This window comes from Barbus barbus (genome assembly GCF_936440315.1).
Source record: "Barbus barbus genome assembly, chromosome: 9".
Lineage (NCBI taxonomy): Eukaryota > Metazoa > Chordata > Actinopteri > Cypriniformes > Cyprinidae > Barbus > Barbus barbus.
Genome location: NC_136737.1, coordinates 11,927,600 through 11,949,698, shown reverse-complemented (window position 1 = coordinate 11,949,698; position 22,099 = coordinate 11,927,600). Strand labels below are relative to the sequence as shown.

General features: G+C 40.3%; 1 protein-coding gene across 1 annotated transcript; it reads right to left on the bottom strand.

The window, feature by feature from the left end:
• Nucleotides 1-14,181: 14,181 nt before the first annotated feature.
• Nucleotides 14,182-20,762, bottom strand: LOC306874630 (vitellogenin-like; the record flags this gene model as incomplete). The annotated part of the gene is made up of 28 exons (XM_079424777.1): nucleotides 14,182-14,307; nucleotides 14,389-14,527; nucleotides 14,622-14,764; nucleotides 14,850-15,056; nucleotides 15,147-15,224; nucleotides 15,306-15,350; nucleotides 15,437-15,705; nucleotides 15,791-15,989; nucleotides 16,101-16,212; nucleotides 16,324-16,509; nucleotides 16,593-16,695; nucleotides 16,783-16,969; nucleotides 17,080-17,199; nucleotides 17,301-17,402; nucleotides 17,482-17,606; nucleotides 17,714-17,811; nucleotides 17,898-18,115; nucleotides 18,201-18,413; nucleotides 18,494-18,619; nucleotides 18,704-18,869; nucleotides 18,944-19,101; nucleotides 19,184-19,334; nucleotides 19,431-19,579; nucleotides 19,670-19,831; nucleotides 19,922-20,173; nucleotides 20,293-20,444; nucleotides 20,573-20,593; nucleotides 20,723-20,762. 28 exons carry the CDS (start codon nucleotides 20,760-20,762, stop codon nucleotides 14,182-14,184), a joined length of 4,047 nt encoding a protein of 1,348 aa, XP_079280903.1.
• Between the last annotated feature and the right edge of the window lie 1,337 nt (nucleotides 20,763-22,099).

Below are 22,099 nucleotides of genomic sequence, written 5' to 3'. Positions count from 1 at the left end.
CAGCGTAGACAGCGAGATGAGTGTCATCGGTTAGTTCTGAACAGCAGCGCTTTCTCTGGACACCGGCAGAATGGATGTGATGGCGATGAGTTCATGAGGTTTCGTGAACGCTACGGTGTTGTCGTATTCGTCTGGCATTAGCTGTGCTGGTATAGGGCCTATGACAGGTACCATCAGTTCAAAGTCATGGAATGCCTGGCTGATGAGCCGTCCTAGGTGATTGGCTTTGGGAACATGGATGTCTTGGGCCGTACAGTTGTTGAACAACACATACACAGCACGAGATGACACTTTGATGAGAGGTGTGGCTTCCAGGGTCAGTCCTAGTTTTAGGCAGGTCCTGGAAGGTTGGAAGAAGCCTAGCTTACTGTTGAGAGTTTGGCCAGGTCGTAGGTTGAGGTGGACGCTGACACTCTTGCTGTAGGCAGGTATTGTGGCTTCTTGCTCCGTGATCATGGCGCATGCGTCGGGCATGGTTTGACCAGATTGGAGGTTCTTGAGGTTGACTGAAGTAGTCAGTTGGTGTGACAGAGGAGCCCATATGATGTCGTTCATGGTATCAATGCAAGCATTGAGCCGGACAATGATATCTGCTCCAATGTAGATGTCATGAGGCAGGTCTGGGATGACGAGGAAGTAGTGACTCAGATGTCTGTTGTTCCATCGCATGTCCAGAGCGCAGATGATCTTGGAGGTGGCCATGGTTGTCAACCAGGGACTGAGAGGGAAGCGGCTGTGCTTAGCGACATGTGGTAGACTGTGATGTATTTGCTTCAGTGTTCTGAATAGATTCAGGCTGATGGCTGAGTTCTCTGCCCACAGGGCTAGTGCCGCGTCGGACACTGATGTGCCTTGGACATCTATTGCAGTCGTGATTCGAAGGGGGCCTGCGTTTAATTCAGGCTCCTGCAGTGAGCAGAGGAGAGGGTCCTGGTCTTTGCTGCTTGTGCTTGATCCAGGTACAGGCTTTGCTACTGCATCATCAGTCAGTGCATTAGGCGCGGTGTCTGTCACTTGACACTGCGACTCGTTGGAGTCTAATGACTGGCAGGGCAGAGGCTCTGTCCATCGATCCCACCGTTAGGTGGATTGGGGCCACATGTTTCAGTTGGAGGCCCATGTGGGAATATGCTTGGAGGTTCAGTTCACACCTCTGGAGTCTGAGGGTTCTGTTAGTCCTCTTTGTTCCTTCTTGGACTTTTTCGAGGAGCTCGGTGGACATTAGGCAAGGCAAGGCAAGGCAAGTTTATTTATATAGCACATTTCATACACAGTGGTAATTCAAAGTGCTTTACATAAAAGAAAGAGAAATAGACATTAAAAATCAATAAAAACATTGAAATAAAAATAATAAAAACAAGGAAATTTAAAATGATATAGAAATTGATTTAAAATGGATTTAAAGAAAATGATTATACATAAAATTCATTGCAGTCAGTTAGAGTGATGTCGGCTTCGGTATCAAGAAGGGCTTCGACTCTGGGTTGTTCAATGATGATGGAGAGGTAAAACTTTTTTGCTATACCATTCTCAATAAGATCGCCTAGGAGTTGAGGCACTGGATTTTGGGAGGAAACGGTTAGGATATCAGGGCTGATGTGGTGTTCTTCGGAGGAGTGGCACACAACCAGGACAGCACTTTCAGGAACTTGAGTGGTTTCATCAGCAGGTGTTTGTTGGACGCTGCTGTGATCTAGAGCATTGAGTGTTGAGTTAGTGTCTAACTCTGTTGCTGGGTTTTCAGGTGGGGTTTCGAGTTCCATCTGAAGTTATTGTGATTGCGGTTCTGCGAGAGTGAGGTGAAGGAGTGCTGTTCTCCGTGGCCGGTTGGGTCAGCTGGTCGCTGCCTCCTCGTCCGGCCGCTAGTCAGGCTGAATCTGGTTTCTCTTTCTTTTCCCATTTCCGATCTTCCTCTTTCCATTGGAGGAATTCTTTCATCATCATTATCATCAGTTCTTGTGAGTCAAAACACAGTGGTGTCTTTTGGTTTTGTGTGGATTCAGTTTGAGCTCGGTCAGCTTGGAATCTTTGTGAATTCTTTCGTCGATTCCTTGGGCTAGTCACTCCAGGGTGAGTTTGTCGTTTTCCCTTGGCGTTTCCGTTAGATTCCCATGAGTTTTTCCCTCTTGAGTTTCCAAATGAGCTGTGCAGCATGCTTGTCGTTCAACTTGAGGGTCGCGATGAGTGTGTGGCTTAAGGAGCCGGCGATCTTGGCTAATTCTTTTTGATTGTAGCTTTGATCTGGGTCTTGTGCCATGAAACTTGTTATGTTTTCATCCAGATGGTCCTGTGTCTGGTGTTTCAGTGCTTCAGCGGCTTTAGGGAGGAGGCTGTCTGTCGCAACACTTAGCCACGTTTCCAGATCCTCCCAGTGACCGACATGTTCTGTCGTGCGAGACATGTTCTGACGGGTGAGGGAGGTCTCAAACCGCAACTGACACAGACCTTGAAGAGAAAAACAAAACAAAACAAACCAAACAAAACAAATCAAACAAACGAGGGGTGTAGATATGCACTGTAGAGTGTGTACTAGTGTTGAGTGTGTGTTAAAACAGGTGAGTGTGGTTCTCTGTGACTGTGATCCTCTGGGGAGCGTGCTTCTAATTTGTTGCCTCTGTGGGGAGAAATTGAGCACGCACACAGGTAGCACAGCTAGAGAACAGATAAAGAAAGGAAAAACACCAACAGAGCAAGGAACAGGGTAATAATTGGATGCTTCACCTTTTTCCTGTAAAGGAAAGCCCTTGTCCTTTTTTTTTTCAAGGGCGAAGGTTAGGCTAAGCCAAAGTGAGGGAGAGGGACACAAACAAAATATCTCTTTCTGATATTAGATTTCCTTTTTTTTGTTAAGTCTGATATCAGAAGGTTGCTTCTTAGTCAGAGGATTGTAAAAGGAAATAATTTTTTTTGTAAGTCTGTGATTGCTAATATTTTTCTCCGGGGTGAAGGAAAATAATAACAATGACAGTACTGGTCCCGTAATGGCAAGATTGACACCACAACGCCTGTTAGGGTGTCGTGCGTGTTGGAAATCTCGCCGATGCCTACCTTTTTGTTGACCTGCTTCAGCCTGGTGGGGTAGGATTTTACAAAGAGGAAGGTACATGGAAAACAATTTTGAATGTCGTTCTGAAGTTTCACAAATACCTGTTCAATTGCTAATGTTCTCTGCTTATGCTTTCCCTCAGGCAAAATCCCAGCAACCAGTAGCAGTAGTCAAATTAGAAGATAGTGGCAGGGAGAAAAGAGAAGAAGAAGAGTGAGGATTTCCTCCCAATATTAGGATTAGTAATAAGTATGGTAGCGCGGTGGTGCTGTTGAGTCGATACACCTAGGGGTTTGGCTTTGCTAATTTTAGTAGGGTAATATACACTGGTCTAACTATTGAGAAAAACCTAATTTTCTTTTTGGGTTTGGCTAATTAGAAGTTTATGTTCTTATGCCCTAGGCAGGGTGAGGAATTAAATTGGTCCAGTGGAGTACAGCAGCAAGGCCCTCAGCCCGAGTGCACCAGGCGAGCTCCTGTAAGGGTCCTGCCGAACACTCAGTCCCCACGTAGTTGCAGTGAGCCCCTCAAACAGCTGTGGCTTTTGGCACAACCGGGCTGAGACACGGGTGAGGCCCGTCATCGACTGCTGGCCTGAAGAGGGGCGGGGCTAAATCTCGGGAGCTATCCTGTCGGCGCGGACCCGGAGTCCGACGTACCTCAGTCAATAGCTAGCCGAGGTGGTATATCCGCACCTTCGCCCAGTCAGCCGTTGACTCCTACTCCAATTGCTAGGCCTGCTGCGGACCTTCACTTGTGCAACACTAGGACAGAGATATTCGGGTTCCCTCCCAGCCTACACCAGGTTTACTTCGGAACAGGTGGCTTCACTTGCTGTAACCCGCACTGGAAACAATGTCACTTCACCAACCAAGCACTAGGGGGAGCCCTATTGACTATTAGACCTAAGCAAAAGTATACTTAAATTAACACCCGTGTTAATTAAGTAACTAAAGGATTTAACATAAGGCAGATGGAACCAACTTAATTGCAAATTGAATTTAGAATTTCAAATTATAAATCGTGATTCCTAATTAAATTGTTCATGATGTCATCTTTAAAATTGATAGGATCGATTCAGATTAACTTTTCAGAGGGATATAATTTAATTATAATATTATAATATTATAATGGTCTTCCTAGTTGCAGAGTATTATTGACAGTTAAGTATTAAGATCTTTGTCATTAAAATTACAAGCCCAATTACAACTGGAACCAGTATGAAACAGGAACTGTAATTAATTATTAAATTGAATTAGAATTTTCAAATTCGTAATTAATTATGAAATTAAATTACAAATTCCACATCCCTAAATCTAACAGGTTACTAATTCCTTGTGTCATTAGAACCTTCAGAACAAATTAATCTTTACCATCTCAATTTATAAAGGAAATGTAAAAAAAAAATCCGGGCCCAACAATCAAACACATTGATAGTTAATAATTAAGATCTTAATATTCTTGTTAAATTATCAGAGCACACATAATTATCTCAATCAGTCTATATGGAATCTGGAGCTGAAATTATTTTAATGAAATTAGTTTAATTTCACATCTGGGATTAGTTATGAAATTAAATGATCAGTTTCAAATATTTCATTGCGATTCACCCACTGATATCCTTAAAAATCATGAGCGCAATTATAATTACATTAATTATCTTCCTATCAAAGCAATGAGGCTAAGGCCCAGCATTAACTGTGTCTAACTTCAAAGGGGAAGAGACCAATCCTGAATAAATGCCCTATTCCTATAAAAATGAGCTGCCTTGCCTAGCAATGGTTTATTTAAATCTGCATTTGTTAAATCCTTTCAAATGGGAGGAGAGGTATAGCATGAATAAATGCAAAAGAGAGAGAGAAATGATATGAACACATCTTAGTGTGAGTTAAAGTTCAGAGGTGAAAGAGTTAACCGTTCAAAAACACACTGCACAACACACTGCATTCAAACCCACAGGCTACAAAATGCTAAGTGCTACTCGCTAGCCTTCAATGCTACCAGCTTTGGCTAGGCTTCGATGCTACTCCCTAGCTTCGGTTAGCTCTGTGCTATGCTATTTGTTTACAAACAGCTCAAAATGACGCGGGGCTGAGCCTGTGCACTAGAACATTTCCGAGAGAGTCTCTGAGGACAACCGGTCAGGCCGTTACCATGGTGACACACCCAGTTCCAGGGTGTCTCAGGTTTAAACAGCCACAAAAGCACTATTTAGATTCTTTTCTTTCTTATAACACTAACAATCTCAACTCATTTAGACTGAATTAAATTAACCCACAGATTAATTCTCACTCTAACACTTTGGCCGCGGCGGCCCTAGTTCTCTGTGTAACTTCACAGACAAAACACAATGGATTTTCTATCACACTATTTATCTTTCAACAAGATGCAATCCTCCCTTTACAGACGCGTTTCGGCTGCTCCTTCTGAGGGTAAGTAATTAATGATAGAATTTTCATTTTTGAGTAAACTATCCCTTTAAATCCTTGTTGTACTGCAGGATGAGTGCATACAATAATCCAAAAAAGTAAAATAAATGCAGTTACAAAGTCTCCTAAGTTGTCAAGCACCAGCTTCTCTTCCTGGACAACGGAGACATTCAGCACACTTGACAGGGCCCATGGAAATTTCAATTACAGTTACAGTTACAGTTACAATTTTCATTATAGTTGTGTGGTTCTCCAATGGCTCTGTACTCTGTAAAAAATAAAAAATAAGAATGTCAATACTAAGTCTACATTAGAATCAGCAGTCTACATTACACCGAGCCATGTCTCATGACAGCTCTCAATAAAGCAACTCCTCACAAATTACATCTAAGAGCTAGTAGTATTTGACACTAATATGGAATAAGCGTATATCCAATAAGAACTACTGTTAAATACTCACAGTGAAATTCGTAATGGTTCCTTTTCTACACCAAATGGTGCCTCTTGAGCTCAGACCTTGCAATGGTGGGTTACACTAATGGGAACAAAAAAAAAATGTTGTAGCAGAAACGTAATCCTTGTGTCTCATACATTTCATATAGTCATCATATAGTGAGATAAAAATAATTTAGTTCAATAAATAGTAGCTTTAGGTAACAGAGAGATAAGGGTTGTGCGATATTGACAAAAATGATATCTAAACATTTTCTGGGATTTTATCGATAATGATAATTAGATAATATTTTGCTGAGTGTGTTATTGTGCTGGTATATTAAGGACCACCGTGGACAGCTGACTCATACATTTTTTGATATTCTTCATATTCTGTGTGGTCAGTTCACAGCAGTGATAGAAATTAATCTTTACCGATAAGTTTAAATAAATTTTTCCTTTTATGGGTATTTGGTAAAACCATTTTTGTTTTTAAGAGCTTGCCCATGTCACTACTTAGTACATCAGAGTTTGACAGGCTCAAGGCAGATGTGGCTGCAGAGGTGGATGCAGAACTCCAAGCGGATGATGTTTCTGGGGTACCTGAAGCTGCCAGTTCATCCTCAGTTGAGAGTGAGACCAGTGTGTAAGAAAAAAGGGTTTTTTTACACACTGTTTAATGCCGAACATGAAATGCATTTAGGAAAGGGAAGGGGAGTGTGGCCAAGTATGGTGGCCCATACTCGGAATTTCTGCTCTGCATTTAACCCATCCAATTGTACACACAGTAGTGAACATACACCCGGAGCAGTGGGCAGTCAATGTTGGGGGTTCGGTGCCTTGCTCAAGGGTCTCACCTCAGTCGTGGTATTGAGGGTGGAGAGAGTGTTGGTTATTCACTCCCCCCGCCTACAATCCCTGCCAGACCTGAGACTCAAACCCACGACCTTCAGGTTACAAGTCCAACTCTCTATCCATTAGGCTACGACTGCGTTGAATACTAATATTTACAATTATTAAAAAAATGAAAATATACTTTAAATGTGAAATTAAAACCGCCAGCAGGTGGCAGCAAGTCATTGTTAATAAGTGAGTCATTGCGATTGAACCGAATCATTTAAACGGTTGATTGATTAATTCAGGAACGAAAAACAGCATGTTGCTCAGAGACGCAAAATAATGATATCATGCTGCTTTTTGGAGGGGAAACGGCACTCTTCGCGTGATTCTGATTATTAAATGACATAAATGAAAATTTACATAATTTTGACCCCATATCATATGTGATCATTCTAAATGCATTTTAAAGACTGCTAATGCAGTGAAAAAACACACTGTATCAGGATCTGTATCATGCACACTTGTCTAATCTTCATCACATAACAATGATAGACCTGCCAATCATGTAATCATATTAGATTAGATTAGATTAGATTCAACTTTATTGTCATTTATGCAGAGTACAAGTACAGAGCTAATGAAATGCAGTTAGCATCTAACCAGAAGTGCAAGAATATAGTGTTTTATATACATATAAGTGCAGAGTAAATGAAGATATGATTTACAGAATGTACAGTGGAATTGCTATATACAGTATTGAGCAGAGTATATACAGAATATAAATAGGAATGCAATGTAGGGATTGTATGTACATTATGAACAGAGCAATGTAGGATTATATACATTATGAACAGCAGAAACGTGAGAACAGTGGTAATAAATAAATACAGCTGGATGAGTGTGCAAAATATTGATAGAACAATGTATTCTATGCAAAATAGCAGTAGTGCAATATTTTATAGAAATAGTTTACTGTGCTTTGTGTAGTAACAACTTTATACAGTTTATAGTGTAATAACTTGTGCAGTCTGTGCAAAATAAGAGTAGTGCAAATGCATGTGTGTAAAGTACTGTGACCAGTGCAGTAATAAGCAGGTGCAGGTTAGATATCTCTTGCCCTTCCGTATATAAAACAATACACATTTCTACACATGCAATATGAAAGCAAATAGACCTATAATTATGAAGATAGGTTTATATGTTTTTATGCAGCTCATGGTATTTTTTTTTTTTTTTTTTTTTTTTACAATAAAGAATGTTTATGACACATGACAAGCAGGTATCGATCGGTCCATTATAAAACATACAAAGAGTGCATGTCTGCCTATTATAGAATCAAAATCTATTTTAGATCACAATTGGAAGTAATTATAAGCACTCAATAATGATTTAATGTGGGTTTTGAGCAACAACGTTTATTACATACATTTTCAATGTAGCTTGATGCTAATTGTATCTCTAATTATTCTTATAGATGTATTCTTGTAAGCATTATGGATATTTTGTGTTTCTGTTGAAGAAACAAGTTATTTATCTTAATTTAATGATATTGAGCAGCGGACGATGTAAACCACACAAGATACATACACTACATGAAGAAAAAATGCATTGTTGGTCGGCGCCACCTAGCGTGTATACTCGCATAGCCATACCTGGAATAGATCTCCGCTTTCATTGGCCAAGGCCCGCCCATGAGGCCGTTTGACCAACAACCAATCATAGTTTGTTTCGTTTAGCATCACGTTTCGGGACGTGGAAATATCGCCACAATAACAGACCGATGTGTGAAACTCTCGGATGTATTTAAAAAATTCTATGCCGCAAACTTTAAATATTTCACATACTTTTGAAAATCCAGCATTTAGTTGACCCTGACAAGCGTTCGTCGTCACATTTGTAAACACGATGGCTTTCTTCCTTCGTGAGGGGGTTTGGCGCCACAGCATCTTTGTTTCCCGGTGGACCGAAAATAAACACGATACTCGCGTGTTAGTTAGTCAGTTACTCAGACGTTTAGCCAGCGCTCCGTGGACGTGGCGTCTGATGCTGAGACTACCTAGCGTGAATTAGCAGAAGGCGAACATTCATTTCACGCTCGGTGTGAAAGCAAGATTTGCAGGCTATTCGCCTCGCTTTTTCGCATCGCACTCAGTGTGGAAAGGTCTTAATGCATGGTGAGGAGGAGAATTTGAGTGACCAAAGACTCTTCAAGGACCACAGCTGGAGAATTGTAGAGAAAGGTTGAGTTTCGGGGTCAGAAAACCTTTAAAAAATAGTCAAACAGCACCTACATCACCACAAGTTGTTTGGGAGGGTTTAAAGAAAAATTCTCCTAGCTCATACAAAAACAATCTCCAGCATACTCAGTTATCAGACACAACTGGAACTTCAAATGGAACTAGCTTCTATGGTCAGATGAAACTAAAAAAAATTATATATTTTTTTAGCAGCAAGCACTCCAGATGGGTTTGGTGAACACAGGGATAAAAAGTACCCCATGTGTACAATAAAATGGGGGGGAGGGGGTTGGAGTGATAACACACTGATTATCACACTGATAATCAGTGTTAGGGGTGGAGCCGAACCCGAATACGGTATTCGGAAAGGCACAAATAGCGTGTTTTTTACTAATACTTATTTCGAACAAATACTTTAAAAAATATTTGTATTCGGGAACAAGAAAAACTTTTTATCAAAAAGCTGCGTTTCCTCATGGGACCGCAGTGCATGCCCGCATGAGTGAGTGAGTGAGTGAGTGACATTCAGGGGGTGGGGGGTAAAAGAGGTGACTGACACAGGCTGCTCCACACAGCAACAGAGAAGGCTTGGCTGAGCGAAAAAAGACTTCACTGCATCACTGTTTTTGTTGAATAGATTTTTGTACCTTAACTGGGTTCCGGAGGCAGTTTATAACTTTCGGGAAGCGGAGTTTGATCGGGAGATTATTCCATTACGCTGCATTATTGACGTCTGCAGTCGGGTGCTCTCATGTTCGCTCTGTTTACGTAGCTCTTTTAGCTCGGTAATTTAGACAATAGGCTGTTGACAGAGTAACGTTAACGTTCGGTTAAAAAGGTTAAAACAATACTTGTGTAGTTGTGTCGAATTGTATGCACTTGTGGGAGTTATATGGTAAATTTAAGTTACTCTGTCTTTTGCAGACAACAAGATGTAGGCTATAGGCTAATTAACACTGCTCCGGGTGTGTGTTCATGGTGTGTGTGTGTGTGTGTGCGCATTTGTTCTCTACTCACTGCTGTGTGTGTGCACTTGGATGGGTTAAACGCAGAGCACCAATTTCGAGTATGGGTCACCATACTTGACAATACGTCACTTGACAATACGTCACGACTTTAGGCTAATTAACCTTAGCATAGCTTCCCGTCACTCATTAGCTTAGTTGAAACTCCTCACATGGATTTGGGCAACCAAATAGAAAAGACTGTGGCTGCTGCTGAGCCATCTCTTGGTCCTCCACCAGCCAAAAAAACTTGCTCAAGTTCTGTGTGGAAGCATTTTACAGTCAGTGCTGCAGATAAAACCAAAGTGACATGTAATGTGTGCAAAAGTCAAATCAGCAGAGGCAGAGATATCAAACATCTGTCAACATCTGCTATGCATAATCACATGCACTTAAAGCATCCTCTCCTGGTACTGTCTGCCAACCCCCCCACAAGCACCAATCCCCCCACCAGCACCAATTCATCATCACAGCCATGTTCTGCCCCTGCAAGTCAGTTTCAATCACCTATATTAGCTGCATTTAATGCAAAACAGGCTTATCCACACAACCACTCCACTGCAAACCAAATAACAAACACAGTGGGAGAAATGATTTGCCTTGACCTGATGCCCTACTCAGTAGTGGAGAATAAAGGTTTTCGCAAGCTTCTCAATGTGGTTGCACCTCGATACCAACTACCATCTCGTTGGCATTTCTCTCGCACAGTTATACCACAACTTTACCAAGATGCGAAAACAAAAGTGAAAGAAGCTCTCTCAAAAATTGAAGGGAAATTTGTGCACTGCACGACTGACATCTGGACGAGCAAATTTTCCACAAATGCATATCTTTCTCTCACTGGCCACTGGATAGAATGCAAACAGAGTCCACAAGGAATAGATGAACATAAACGTGTGACAGGACTTCTCAAGATGGAGGTTCTTAATGAAGATCACACAGCAGCCAACATTCTACATCACCTCCAGGCCGTTGTGAAACAATGGCAAGATGATGTTGGAGAAAAATTTTCTGTTGAGTATTTTGTCACAGATAATGCCACTAACATGGTTAAGGCAATGGCTGATGGTAACTATGTGCACATTAGGTGTATGACTCACACCTTACACCTAGTGGCAACAGCTGCTCTAAAAGAGTGCCGGGGAGTGACCAATGTGATATTGATTGCTCGCAAGATCACTGGGTTTGTACACAGATCAAACAAAGCTGTGAACAAACTTCACAAAATCCAGGAAGAGCTTGGCCTTCCCAAGAACACTTTGGTGCATGATGTGTCAACCAGGTGGAATTCCTCCTTGCTCCAGCGGCTGTTGGAGCAGAGACGACCACTGACTACCATGAGTGCAGAGATGGATCTGGGAGGTGTAATGTCACACCATCAAGTAAAGTAAAGTAAAAAAGTAAAGTATCAATGGGAACTAGTGCAGGCCATTGTGAAAAAACTACAACCATTTGAAGAGGCAACACGCACTGTGTGTGAGGATGTGGCTTCTCTGTCTTCTGTTATCCCTTGTGTGCAGGCTCTCAAGACTGCATTAACAAACTTAAAGGTGGATGCGGATGTACAGGCTCTTCCAGAGGCACTTAAAATGGTGACCACATTGCAGTCTCAGTTGGCTCAGCGCTTCCAGGCTGTCTTTGATGACTCCTCAGGTCATTACTTTAAAGCCACCCTACTGGATCCCCGATTTAAGAGCTTGCCCATGTCACTACTTGGTACATCAGAGTTTGACAGGCTCAAGGCAGATGTGGCTGCAGAGGTGGATGCAGAACTCCAAGCGGATGATGTTTCTGGGGTACCTGAAGCTGCCAGTTCATCCTCAGTTGAGAGTGAGACCAGTGGGCAAAAAAGCCTCTTTTGGGGGCAATGCACAATCTTGCTAAACCAAAAGCCAAATCTGCCTCATCTGGTGCTATGACCTCCCTCAAGATAGTTGAGAGCTACTTAGCTGAGGACAGCACTGAATCACTGACCTCAGATCCTGCAGTGACCTTCTGGTCAAAGATGATGCAGCCACAGCCAGCCCTGGCTCATGTGGCAATTAAATATCTCACCTGCCCCCCAACAAGTGTCTCCTCTGAGAGGATCTTTAGCACAGCAGGAGATATTGTGTCCCCACATCGCTCCAGACTGCTCCCCTCACATGTGGAGGAGCTTGTGTTCACAAAATACAACATGAAGAAATTTAACTGAGAGTATGTTGGCAGAAGATATCTTCTTCCAAGTGAAATATGGTTAAGTTATGGTTAACATAAAACATAAAACATTTTTTTTTTATTAAAAACCTAAAAAAACAAACAAACAAACATAAAAAATTTAAAAAAAAAATTAAAACATAAAAAAAAACCTTTGTGTCTGTTTTTTGGCAGACAGTTGACAATAGCAGGGCTGTATCTTTTAGTATTATATAGAATACAACTTTTGTTCTGCCAGATCTCCCAGTCAGGGGTTGATAAAGTTTAGTTCTTGGAATTCTGTGCATTAGAAAGAAGTTCTTTCAGAAGAATAACAGTTCTTTTGAAGTATTATTTGTTTTTATTCTGTCTGTTCAGCGTCCTCCAACAAGGGCAGGTGGTGGGGTTCATAATGTTCACAATGGTATTTTATTAGTTGTTGGTTTAACCATGGGTGAGGTAATGGCTGTTATGTTATTTTCTTTTCAATGACGTTCGTTGTTACATGTTCAAAAACATCAACCAATATTGCATATCCATAATTATTATAATGGATATAATTAAAGAATACTTACACTATAACGTAAATTAGAAGTGTAACGCAAAAAAAAATATTTTTACGCCTATTTTGAATTTTACTCGAATACAAATACAAATACAAATACTTTTCCCCCCTCAACAAATACAAATACAGATACAAATACCGGCTGCTTTGCATACCCCTAATCAGTGTGTGTCTGTTTTGTACTCTTGATGTTTTAGTGTGTAACCCCTTCCTTGGTGTCTGTGTTTTGACTGCATTTTTGGCCCAATTATTTTATTTCATGCATTTGCAGAAACATGCTTTGTGTTACAGTCACACGAGTTCATATATGTGTGTCTGTTTGGGGGTGGAGTGTGTCTATTTTGCACTCTTGATTTTTTAGTGTGTCACCCCGTTATTGCTATGCACTCTTTTTTCTGCATTATGAATGATTTGTAGATTGATTTGAATTCTCTGTATTTTCATGTTTTTGCGTATTTCCCATTCATTTCCAATGGCGGTCATATATGACCGCAAACAACACAAGTGTGACTATTTTTTTTTTTTTTTACGGCCATTTAGCTTTTTCGAATCAAGTCCATGATTTTTTTTTTTTTTTTTTTTGTGGTCACATAGTGACTGCTATAAAAGTCATCAAGTTTTGTACTATTCTGATGAAGTAGCGATTTTTTAAAATTTGACCTAAAATGACCGAACAGACAGAAAATGAACGTTGATGAATTACAATATAAATTCCAAATTCCATTGCCTATCCTCTCAGGATACCTGCAATCAGTGTTACAAGTACCACAGGCACATTGTTTTAACATTTTTGTAGCGTAAACACCATCAAACAGATAAGAGCTTCGGATCTTCAAATGTTTCTTTATGGTGCTGAAATCTGAAGATGTCTGAGTTGCGGTCCCTGTGCAACTGACACTCAATTACCATTGGCTCATCTGTGTTCAAGGGGAGGAGCTTACCGATAGGTCAATTGTGCAAAGGAGATTTTCAGATATTTATATCTTCATTTAAATAAAAATTCTCAGTTTCAACACTTCTTGTGTTAAGGTAAACCTAGGGTTTCTTGCTTTCTCATGGTTCTTTAAAATACCGCTCAATGTCTTTGATTTTTTTATGGTAGTCTGAGAAGAACTGCCATCCTTCTTGTAATTGCTCTTGCTCTAGTATTGCTATAGTATCTAGTATGTGTACCAATGTATCCTTATTAGAATGTAGAACCAAATTAAACATAATTATTATTCAATTATTTCAAGTTTCTCGGAAATGCCATTCCATCTGTACATTCACATTATTTAACAATCAGTAAGCAATGCTGGAAATTACTGTGAAGTAAAACAACTGACAACTCATTAACTTGCAGGGTGTTTATTAGTGTCGCAGTAGTAAAATTAAATTAAACTGTCAAAAACCAATCAATTACATGTGAATACAGCTCACATTTTCTAAAATGTAAAACATAATTCTTCACATCTTATTCTTCCTTGATATCTTTCTGGCCCCAGTTGAGAATGTCCTCATCGATTCGAAAGGTAAGAGATCCATCTGGATTGATGGGAATGCCGAAGGGGAGAGGCATACGCATTCTTGACAGTGTCATCTAGAGCAGGAGGAAGAAACTTAATTAGTTGCGTTTTTTATCTCTCTGTGAGAGTCATAATTTGAAGGAAAACTATTTCACCTCTGGAATCCTGACAATGACATTCAAGGACCTCTGAGTTGGCAAAGCTGCAGTAAGTTCAATCTCTTTTTCACTGTTCTTTGCTCTTTCAAGTTGGAATCCCGCCTGACAAGCCACCATAGGGATGTGTTTGGACATTCTGATTGTGAAAGGATACAAAGAGAAGAGTAGATAATTAAACCAGTGCCATTTTCTACACTACACATTTGTTGTTCTGTGCTGATGAACATTACTTTTTAGCATAGGTGGTGAAAAGCATCGGCAGCCTTTCCCATTCCAGCTCTAAACGCGCAGCAGGGAATTCACCCAGTACACCAGCCTCAGCTTTAGCAGTGACTGCATACTGTTGGCACTCTGGACCCCAAGCAACCTTGGCCTGAAAAACAGATTTATGCTTAATTATGGTTAACTCTGAGAAAAATGTATTCCTTACAATTTTTTAATCACACTTCCAGTCTTACCATGACTTTGTGCTTGCTCAACCAAACACCATCAACACAGATCTTCTGGTTGTCATTTTCATCAATGGAAGTAACAACAAGTTGTACTCTTGCAGTTTGTCTGTCAAAGTAAGCAGCAAGCTGGTAGCCCAGCATCTTTTTGTCAGCTGTAACAGCACGGGCAATAACAGCAAAAACAGGTTGTACTGCATTTCCGATGAACTTATTCTGTAAGCATAAACCATACACATATTAAATATCATACTTTAATTGAGCTTTGTGTTATTATGATCAAACAAATGACACTAATTGATTCACCTGTTTCTGGATACGCTCTAAACTAGCTCTGGCACTTCCACTGCTAACTCCTTTTGAGGCACCATGGGGTGCCATGTACTGCAAGCAAAATAAGGTTATAAACATAAGTGTCTGATCTAAATAAACTATATTGTTGAAAAAATTATTTTCACTAGTTACCCTATCCTTGTGGAATTTCCTGAAAGGCTCCATGATGGTGGCAGTCTGAAAATCAATAAAAAATTATTCAGTGCAAATGAATATACAGATTTATGGCAATTTAACCAACACATGACATTCCTTGTCCTCACCTCAGTTGAGCCAGAGTTGGAGGACATGGAGGAGCTGTCACTGTTGCTGCCGCTTTTGCTGCTGCTTCTGCTGCTCCTGCTGCTCCTGCTTTCAGAAGAGACGGTCCTGTTTCTATCTTCAGTTTCCAGGATTTCCTTCAGTTTCAACAGGAAAGCCTTTCCTTCTGGACTCTCCTCATCAATGATACTGATTTTCTTAGAGAGCCTCTCTGCAGCTCTAGGACCAAACTGGACTTCAAGCTCCAGTCTTTCAACTTTAGGACCTTCAGCTAAAGCCAAAACAACAAACCCTTAATTATCATTTTATTTGAAAATACTTGAGTTTCATGAATGTAGTAATTTCTGTAAGTATACCTCCTGTATCATGTGCCACGGTAGCACGTGCTGAGTGTTGTCCAATTATGTAGAACAGAGCAGCATTTCTGATAAAAGCAGCATTGCGAGAGTGCACCTCAATGCATCCCTGGATTTCAGTGTATGGGACAGGAAGACAGAGAGTCTTGTGGAATGGAGCAGGAGCTCTCACAGGAGCCTTATCTAGATTCTCAGATGACTGGAAAGAAAAATCAAGTATTATAATGAGTCTTACAACTTGAAGCAAACGAATGCTCAGCATACCAACACATATGAATTTTGTGTGTGTGTGTGTTTGTTCAAAGTTTACCCAATTATCAGCAGGGGTCTGGGAATTCTGCCCATCTAACCCGGGTACTAAAGGAACAGTCCTCTCAGCAGTGGGTGCTTCAATGTTTCTGACCACAGCAAACGTCTCAAAGCTGTCGGAACAAGAAGAATGTAACTTGCATTTCACTTTTCAGAAACAATATGAATTAATAATTAATTCACTGTAATAATTTGCTACACTGGCTTCACTAAGGTTTCATTACCTCAAAGCAGCAATCTGTTCAGGGACCTCAACAGGTAGAGCCTCCACCTTGTAGTTGCCCTTGAGAATGTCTACTCTTACAGCGACTTTTCCAGGAACAATTGTACGGATCTTTCCTCTCGCCATAACAGCAGCTTGGATCAAGGCAGTGTTCACTCCCATCACAGCAAAGGTCTGGAGAGCAATACTGAAAGAATAAAGGAGATTGTTTGCAAAGCGATGTTGTGTGCATTATATCTCATCTCTATGAATATAGCTGTAAAAGTGTACCTTGCTCTAGCTTCAGCTTGCAGTTCAAAATCAGTCTGCTTCAGCTGCTCAGCAGTCATAGTCTCACACTCCTCAGGGAGAGGATGTGTAATGGTGGCCTTAACTAAAAGGATGAATGGGACAACATCGACCTAAGGAATGACCCCCTCATATCAGAATAAAGGATATAAAATTCTAAGCAAAAACTTACCATTGACACTCGCAGCAGCAACAGCAGCAGTGTAAAAACTGAACTCCATGGGCAGACCAACTGCGGTTGGCAAGATACGACGCACTTCAGCTGCAAGCAGGGGTTTGGCATACTGCAAGGCAATCCCTTGCTGCAAAGCTTGAAGTGCCCCCTTCAACAGTTGACGTGCTTTGGGTCCAGTCACAATCTGGGGATAGTGTTCATGAGAATCTTAATTCTAATTATGAGAATTATTTGTGAGACAGATCTAAAAGAAATAAAGTAATGAAAGATTAGAGATAAACTACTACACAATACCTGTATAGCTTCTTCAATGATGGTCTTGTCAATCTTGACAAAAGCCACTTCTTGTCCAAGTAATTTGATGTAGCCTGAAGCCAATGGCTGATTTTTTGGGAAGTCCCTCCAGTTTGTGAGCTTAAGGGGTAAAACATAATAATACACATTTTGCCTAAGTCATGTTTATAATATTGCTTATAAGTATAAAATTATACAGTGCATTGGACATGAAAACGTACTGCTCTCAGGGTGCGCTTAATCTTTGTGATATGGTCAACACTTTCATCTGCAGCAGGAGATTTCAGAAGAACCTCATGGATTCCTTCAGTTCTTACTCCAATCTGTTTGAGAGCATGAATTGAGTGAAGGCCAAAAACATTTTAAACCATGAATCAGATTTTTAAAAAATGGTTTGCCCACCTCAAGAACATCAGCAGCAGCTCCAGCCAGATAAGCACGTGCTTTAGCTACAACAGCTCTGGGCAGGATGCTGGCAGCATCATTGATCATGTAGGCACTACCAGCAACTCCAACCATAAGTGGAGCTGCACAGAGACATAGGTAAGAATACAATTACTGCAGTCTTTTATAAATTTTAATAAACACTCAACACATCATTTATTAGCTTTCTTAAGAATTTTGCAACGCTTACTATGATAGAAGTCCAGGTGAAGGGCTCTGCTGAAACGGAAGCTAAGTCTGTCTAGCTTGCAGCTCATGAGCTTGATGGCAACATTAGCTGCACCAGCACTGAAATAGACAAGCATTATTACTTTCGGTTTGTGCTCATTTGGCATGGTAAAGTAAATTAAATAAAAATCATTGGTTTTTCTTACACAGCAGCCATATCAGGAGCAGTCATTCTGGTCAAGGACTTGATGTGGGAATAAGCAAAGCTCACAACATGCATGTTAGTTTCAGTCTTCAAAGCACCAGCAAGACTGGAGACAAGAGCCACTGATGGTTTGGCCTCAAACAACACAATACAAGCAACCATGCGCACTTCTGGGTGAAGAGATCTATCCAATACAAGCTGCAGGGCCACTGGCTGAACCTGTGGCAGGAAACAAGGGCAGTTTATTATTGGAAGAAAATCGGTCGTTTTAGAATAATTAATTCCTACAATGTCTGACACTTGCCAGCTTGGGTTCTTTCTTGGCAATGTTCCTCAGGGCCAAGATGGCATCAACCTGGACTCTAAGGGGCAAAGATGTAGTTTTCAGTCCAGGCAGGAGCTTCATGATGGGTTTAAGACTAGCAGGGTGACCAGCATTGCCCAGAACTTTAAGAGCCAAAGTGATTTCAGGAATGTTATTCTTAGAAGTTGCCTCTGCAGCAATATCATGGATGGGCTGAGGAGATTGTGGCACATACAATTAGACAAATGTTAACAAGTAAGTGACTGTAGAAACGTAAGACTTAATGTGTTTACCCTGAGGAGGTCAGAAGAGCAAGTGGGAACTGCAACACAGTGCTTGGCAATCATGGAACCATATCCAAGCATTACAACTTCACGCAGAGCTGGGATTTTGGCAATTTTCTCATGCATAGCCAAGCTCTGTTCAGCAAGATAAAGAAATTATTCATTTGAATTAGGCAAGATTTGAAGAACAACATTTTGAGTTTAGTTAGATTTACTCACAGCTGTCAATTGAATGGTGTCCGAATCAGCAGAGACCATTTGCAGAGCAACCACAAGAGCCTGAATGAACTCTGGAACCATAAGTTCACCAGCTAGGAACTTCTCCTTGAGGAATTTTACAGTGACTAGTGTGCCAGCAGAAGGAAGAGCATCCAGGAGCCAGCGCCTACCAGAGTCATTGTTTAAAATATATGGATAATTTAAAAAAAATCCTATTAATTTATTGCTGACAAATTGTACCTGTAAGCTGGTTTGTCCTTGAACTGAGGCCAGATAGCTTTAATGTTCTCCAGGGTGGCAGCACGCAGGAGCTGGATGAGCTGAACAAACTTAAGTGGAGCATCATCATTGACCATGTCCACATTGTTTGCAACAAGGTGCTTAAGGACCTCGATAATCTAGAAGAGAGTAAGAGCTAGTCTCAGTTGATGTCTTCAGCATGGATCAAAGGATTTGACTCTGGGATTGTTAAAGTAATACCTGGGCTGGTGCATCTCTGATCTTCATTAGTTGAATGGGGGTCTGAAGAATCTCAGTTGCAAACTCATATTGCAGGGATCCACGAGCCATGTAATCAGCTTTGACAGGATCAACTGGGTTCTTCCCAATCTCAACAAAAGCCAAGTTTTGTCTGAAACAAATAATTAATTTTGAAACTTCAAGTTAAAGTAATGAAATGAGTTGGGAATATTGTTAGTTCAAATTTCTCACAGATAAACAGTCATACTTTGCTTCCATCTGGGCAGCACCATGGATCTCACTGAAGGGTGAAAACTGATACACTTCCTCAACTGTTGCCTCAGTGATCAATACACCAGTAGAAGACGGTTTGATGATGTAATTGTAAGATGCAGTTTCTGTCAGACTCTTGACCCTCTGTTGAAAGAAAGGAATGTGAGGAATTTAACATCTTTAAAATTATATTGTTGAGGAAATATTTCAAGTCTTCCCAGTCTTGTTTTTTACCTCTGTGCATTCACCAGATCTCTCAGTGTATGCCAAGCCAACGTCCTTCATGATTCTGTCCTGGCAGAGGCTCAGATCCTTAGACTTGGTGACAGTAATTTGGTTGGCCTTTGTATCCTCACTGATGACATAGTGGGTCCTGCACACTCCCTGAACTCCAGCCTTAAGGACAAGAAATAAATAAATAAGATTGCATAACTCAAAAAGGCTTTCTTAATGCCGTCATAAATGTACTTAGGATTACTCTCTCACCTCTTGCAGTTCATAGGTGTTCTGGGTCTTCTTAAGGTTGAGCTGCAAGATGTTGAGGATACCTCTGTGCAAGTTCATGACTGTAGGGGAGACTCCTGCAGGGGCATATACCTTTCCAACCACACCATTAGCATACTCAAACTTGATGGGAATCTGAAGCTGAGCAGCCAGTGCTGAGGTGAGCTTAGTGGCAGGAACAAATTTATCCTTGGGCCAAATACCAGCATACTCGTGGATTATAGGGTCCTTGAGCTGTAATGGGACATTTTCCATTTAAATGAGGGCATTTTTGCTTTTAACATCCAGTGATGGCATTTTTGTTGTTTTCTTGTGAAAATCTTACAATTTCTACGGTTCTTAATAATCATTACCTTCAACAGAAAGGTGTTATCTGTCACAGCACTGAGGTGAACCTTGCTGTTGACTTTTATACCTGCTCTAGCCAGACCTTCTTGAGGAAGACCGCCCAAGAGAAGAGCCTCATACTTGTACACATAGGTCTTATCAGAGGCAAACTTAGGGACTGAAAAGGGTAGAGTATTTTTGATTTAAGTCTGATGTTATGACCATTCATTTTAAGCAGTAATGCAGTGTAAGTCACCACTTACAAACTAATTTTGTACAAACTCATTTCCAAGTCATATTACTTACCAAGGTTGATCTGTTGACTTGCTGAAAGAAATAAAGATCAACAATTGTTTTTTTTTAAAAAAAGGAATTTTTCAAGAGGTTCTAAGAGTTTTTCAAATAGGTGTAAAGAGAGAAAATGAGAAAAATGTATATAAATATATTTTGACTTACCCACAAGGGCCACAGTCAGGGCAAGCACGACAGCTCTCATGGCTGGTGGTTTGTAAAGAACACCTCCGGGAAACAGACCTTTTATAGTGGTTTCTTGCTGACCAAGTATTAATTCTTAAATAAATTATTAACAGATATCTTTAAGTGCATATCAAATTGCACACAAGAGAAAACTTAAGTCAACTTATTTGAACATAAATATCAGTTAGAGGTTAGGTTAACCTGGCCTGACAGTGACATTCTTCATGCCAGTGTCCACAGTGAAATGCTGTTCCTTTGACTTTTATATTCAAATAGCTAATTCTTTTTCCAGTTCTTTCATACATACACATAAAACAATGCTGAAGCAACAAAATTAGAGTTGTTTTATTAATAGATAGCTATGGAGTAAGGTATAATACAGAAAACTAAATTTTTATTGTACTTTTTTATACAAATAATAATTTTTGTTAACAGAGCTGGCATGAGGGCCAATCTAAGATATCAGTTCCAGGTAAGGTTACCCTGGCCCTCAATCTCAAAAATTGTTAAAGTCCATATTAGTTTATTTATTTTAATGTAAGACTGCATTAACATTGGATGAACTTTGGAACTAGATGTGGCGTTATCTGTGGACAGTTTTATAATTGTTAAATCAAGTTATTTTTATTAAACACATTAAGAAAGGGTATTATTGCAAATATTCAGTAACAGCAGACTTCATTACCATTGAGCATGGCACCTTGCACTTAAAAGCGCATATGGAGCTGTGACAAAAAATATTTTTAATTTGATTTAAAGATGAAGCCATATTTTCAGAGATCATAAATAATAATTTCTATAATTTTTATAATTTGTAATTTAGTGAGATAAACTCAAATCAGCAAGGGCAAACCTATTTTAGTACTGTACAGAACTTTCATCCAAAAAAAAAACTTTTTGAATGTGTGAGTCAAAACAGTGTTTTGCCTTGTCTCGGATGAAAAACAGTTGGAAGCACTTAACAAAAAAATAAAAAAGTTGGAAGCAAAAAGGCGTATTTAATGTTATTTGTGCTATTACAGCCTCACTGTGTCCGTGTCATCTGCAGCTCTTGTAGTGCTTGGGATGCAATGTGCAGAAGCAGAAGGGGCTTGAATGAAGTGCATTTGGCTCTAGATAAAAAATATTAGAGAAAATGGCGCCATAATGGTGACGTATTATGTACATTATGTTGTTTTGATGTGCTGCTCATTTTAAACTATAGAAACTGAAAATATTTCTCAGAGTCCATCTGGAACCAAGCTAGCATCTGGAATCAGATTGTGGACCACTATTTGAGGATGTCTGATGTTACTGAAGGTACACATTGGGCACTCCATTTATTTACAGATGTCTGTAGATTGTGCTGTGTGAACT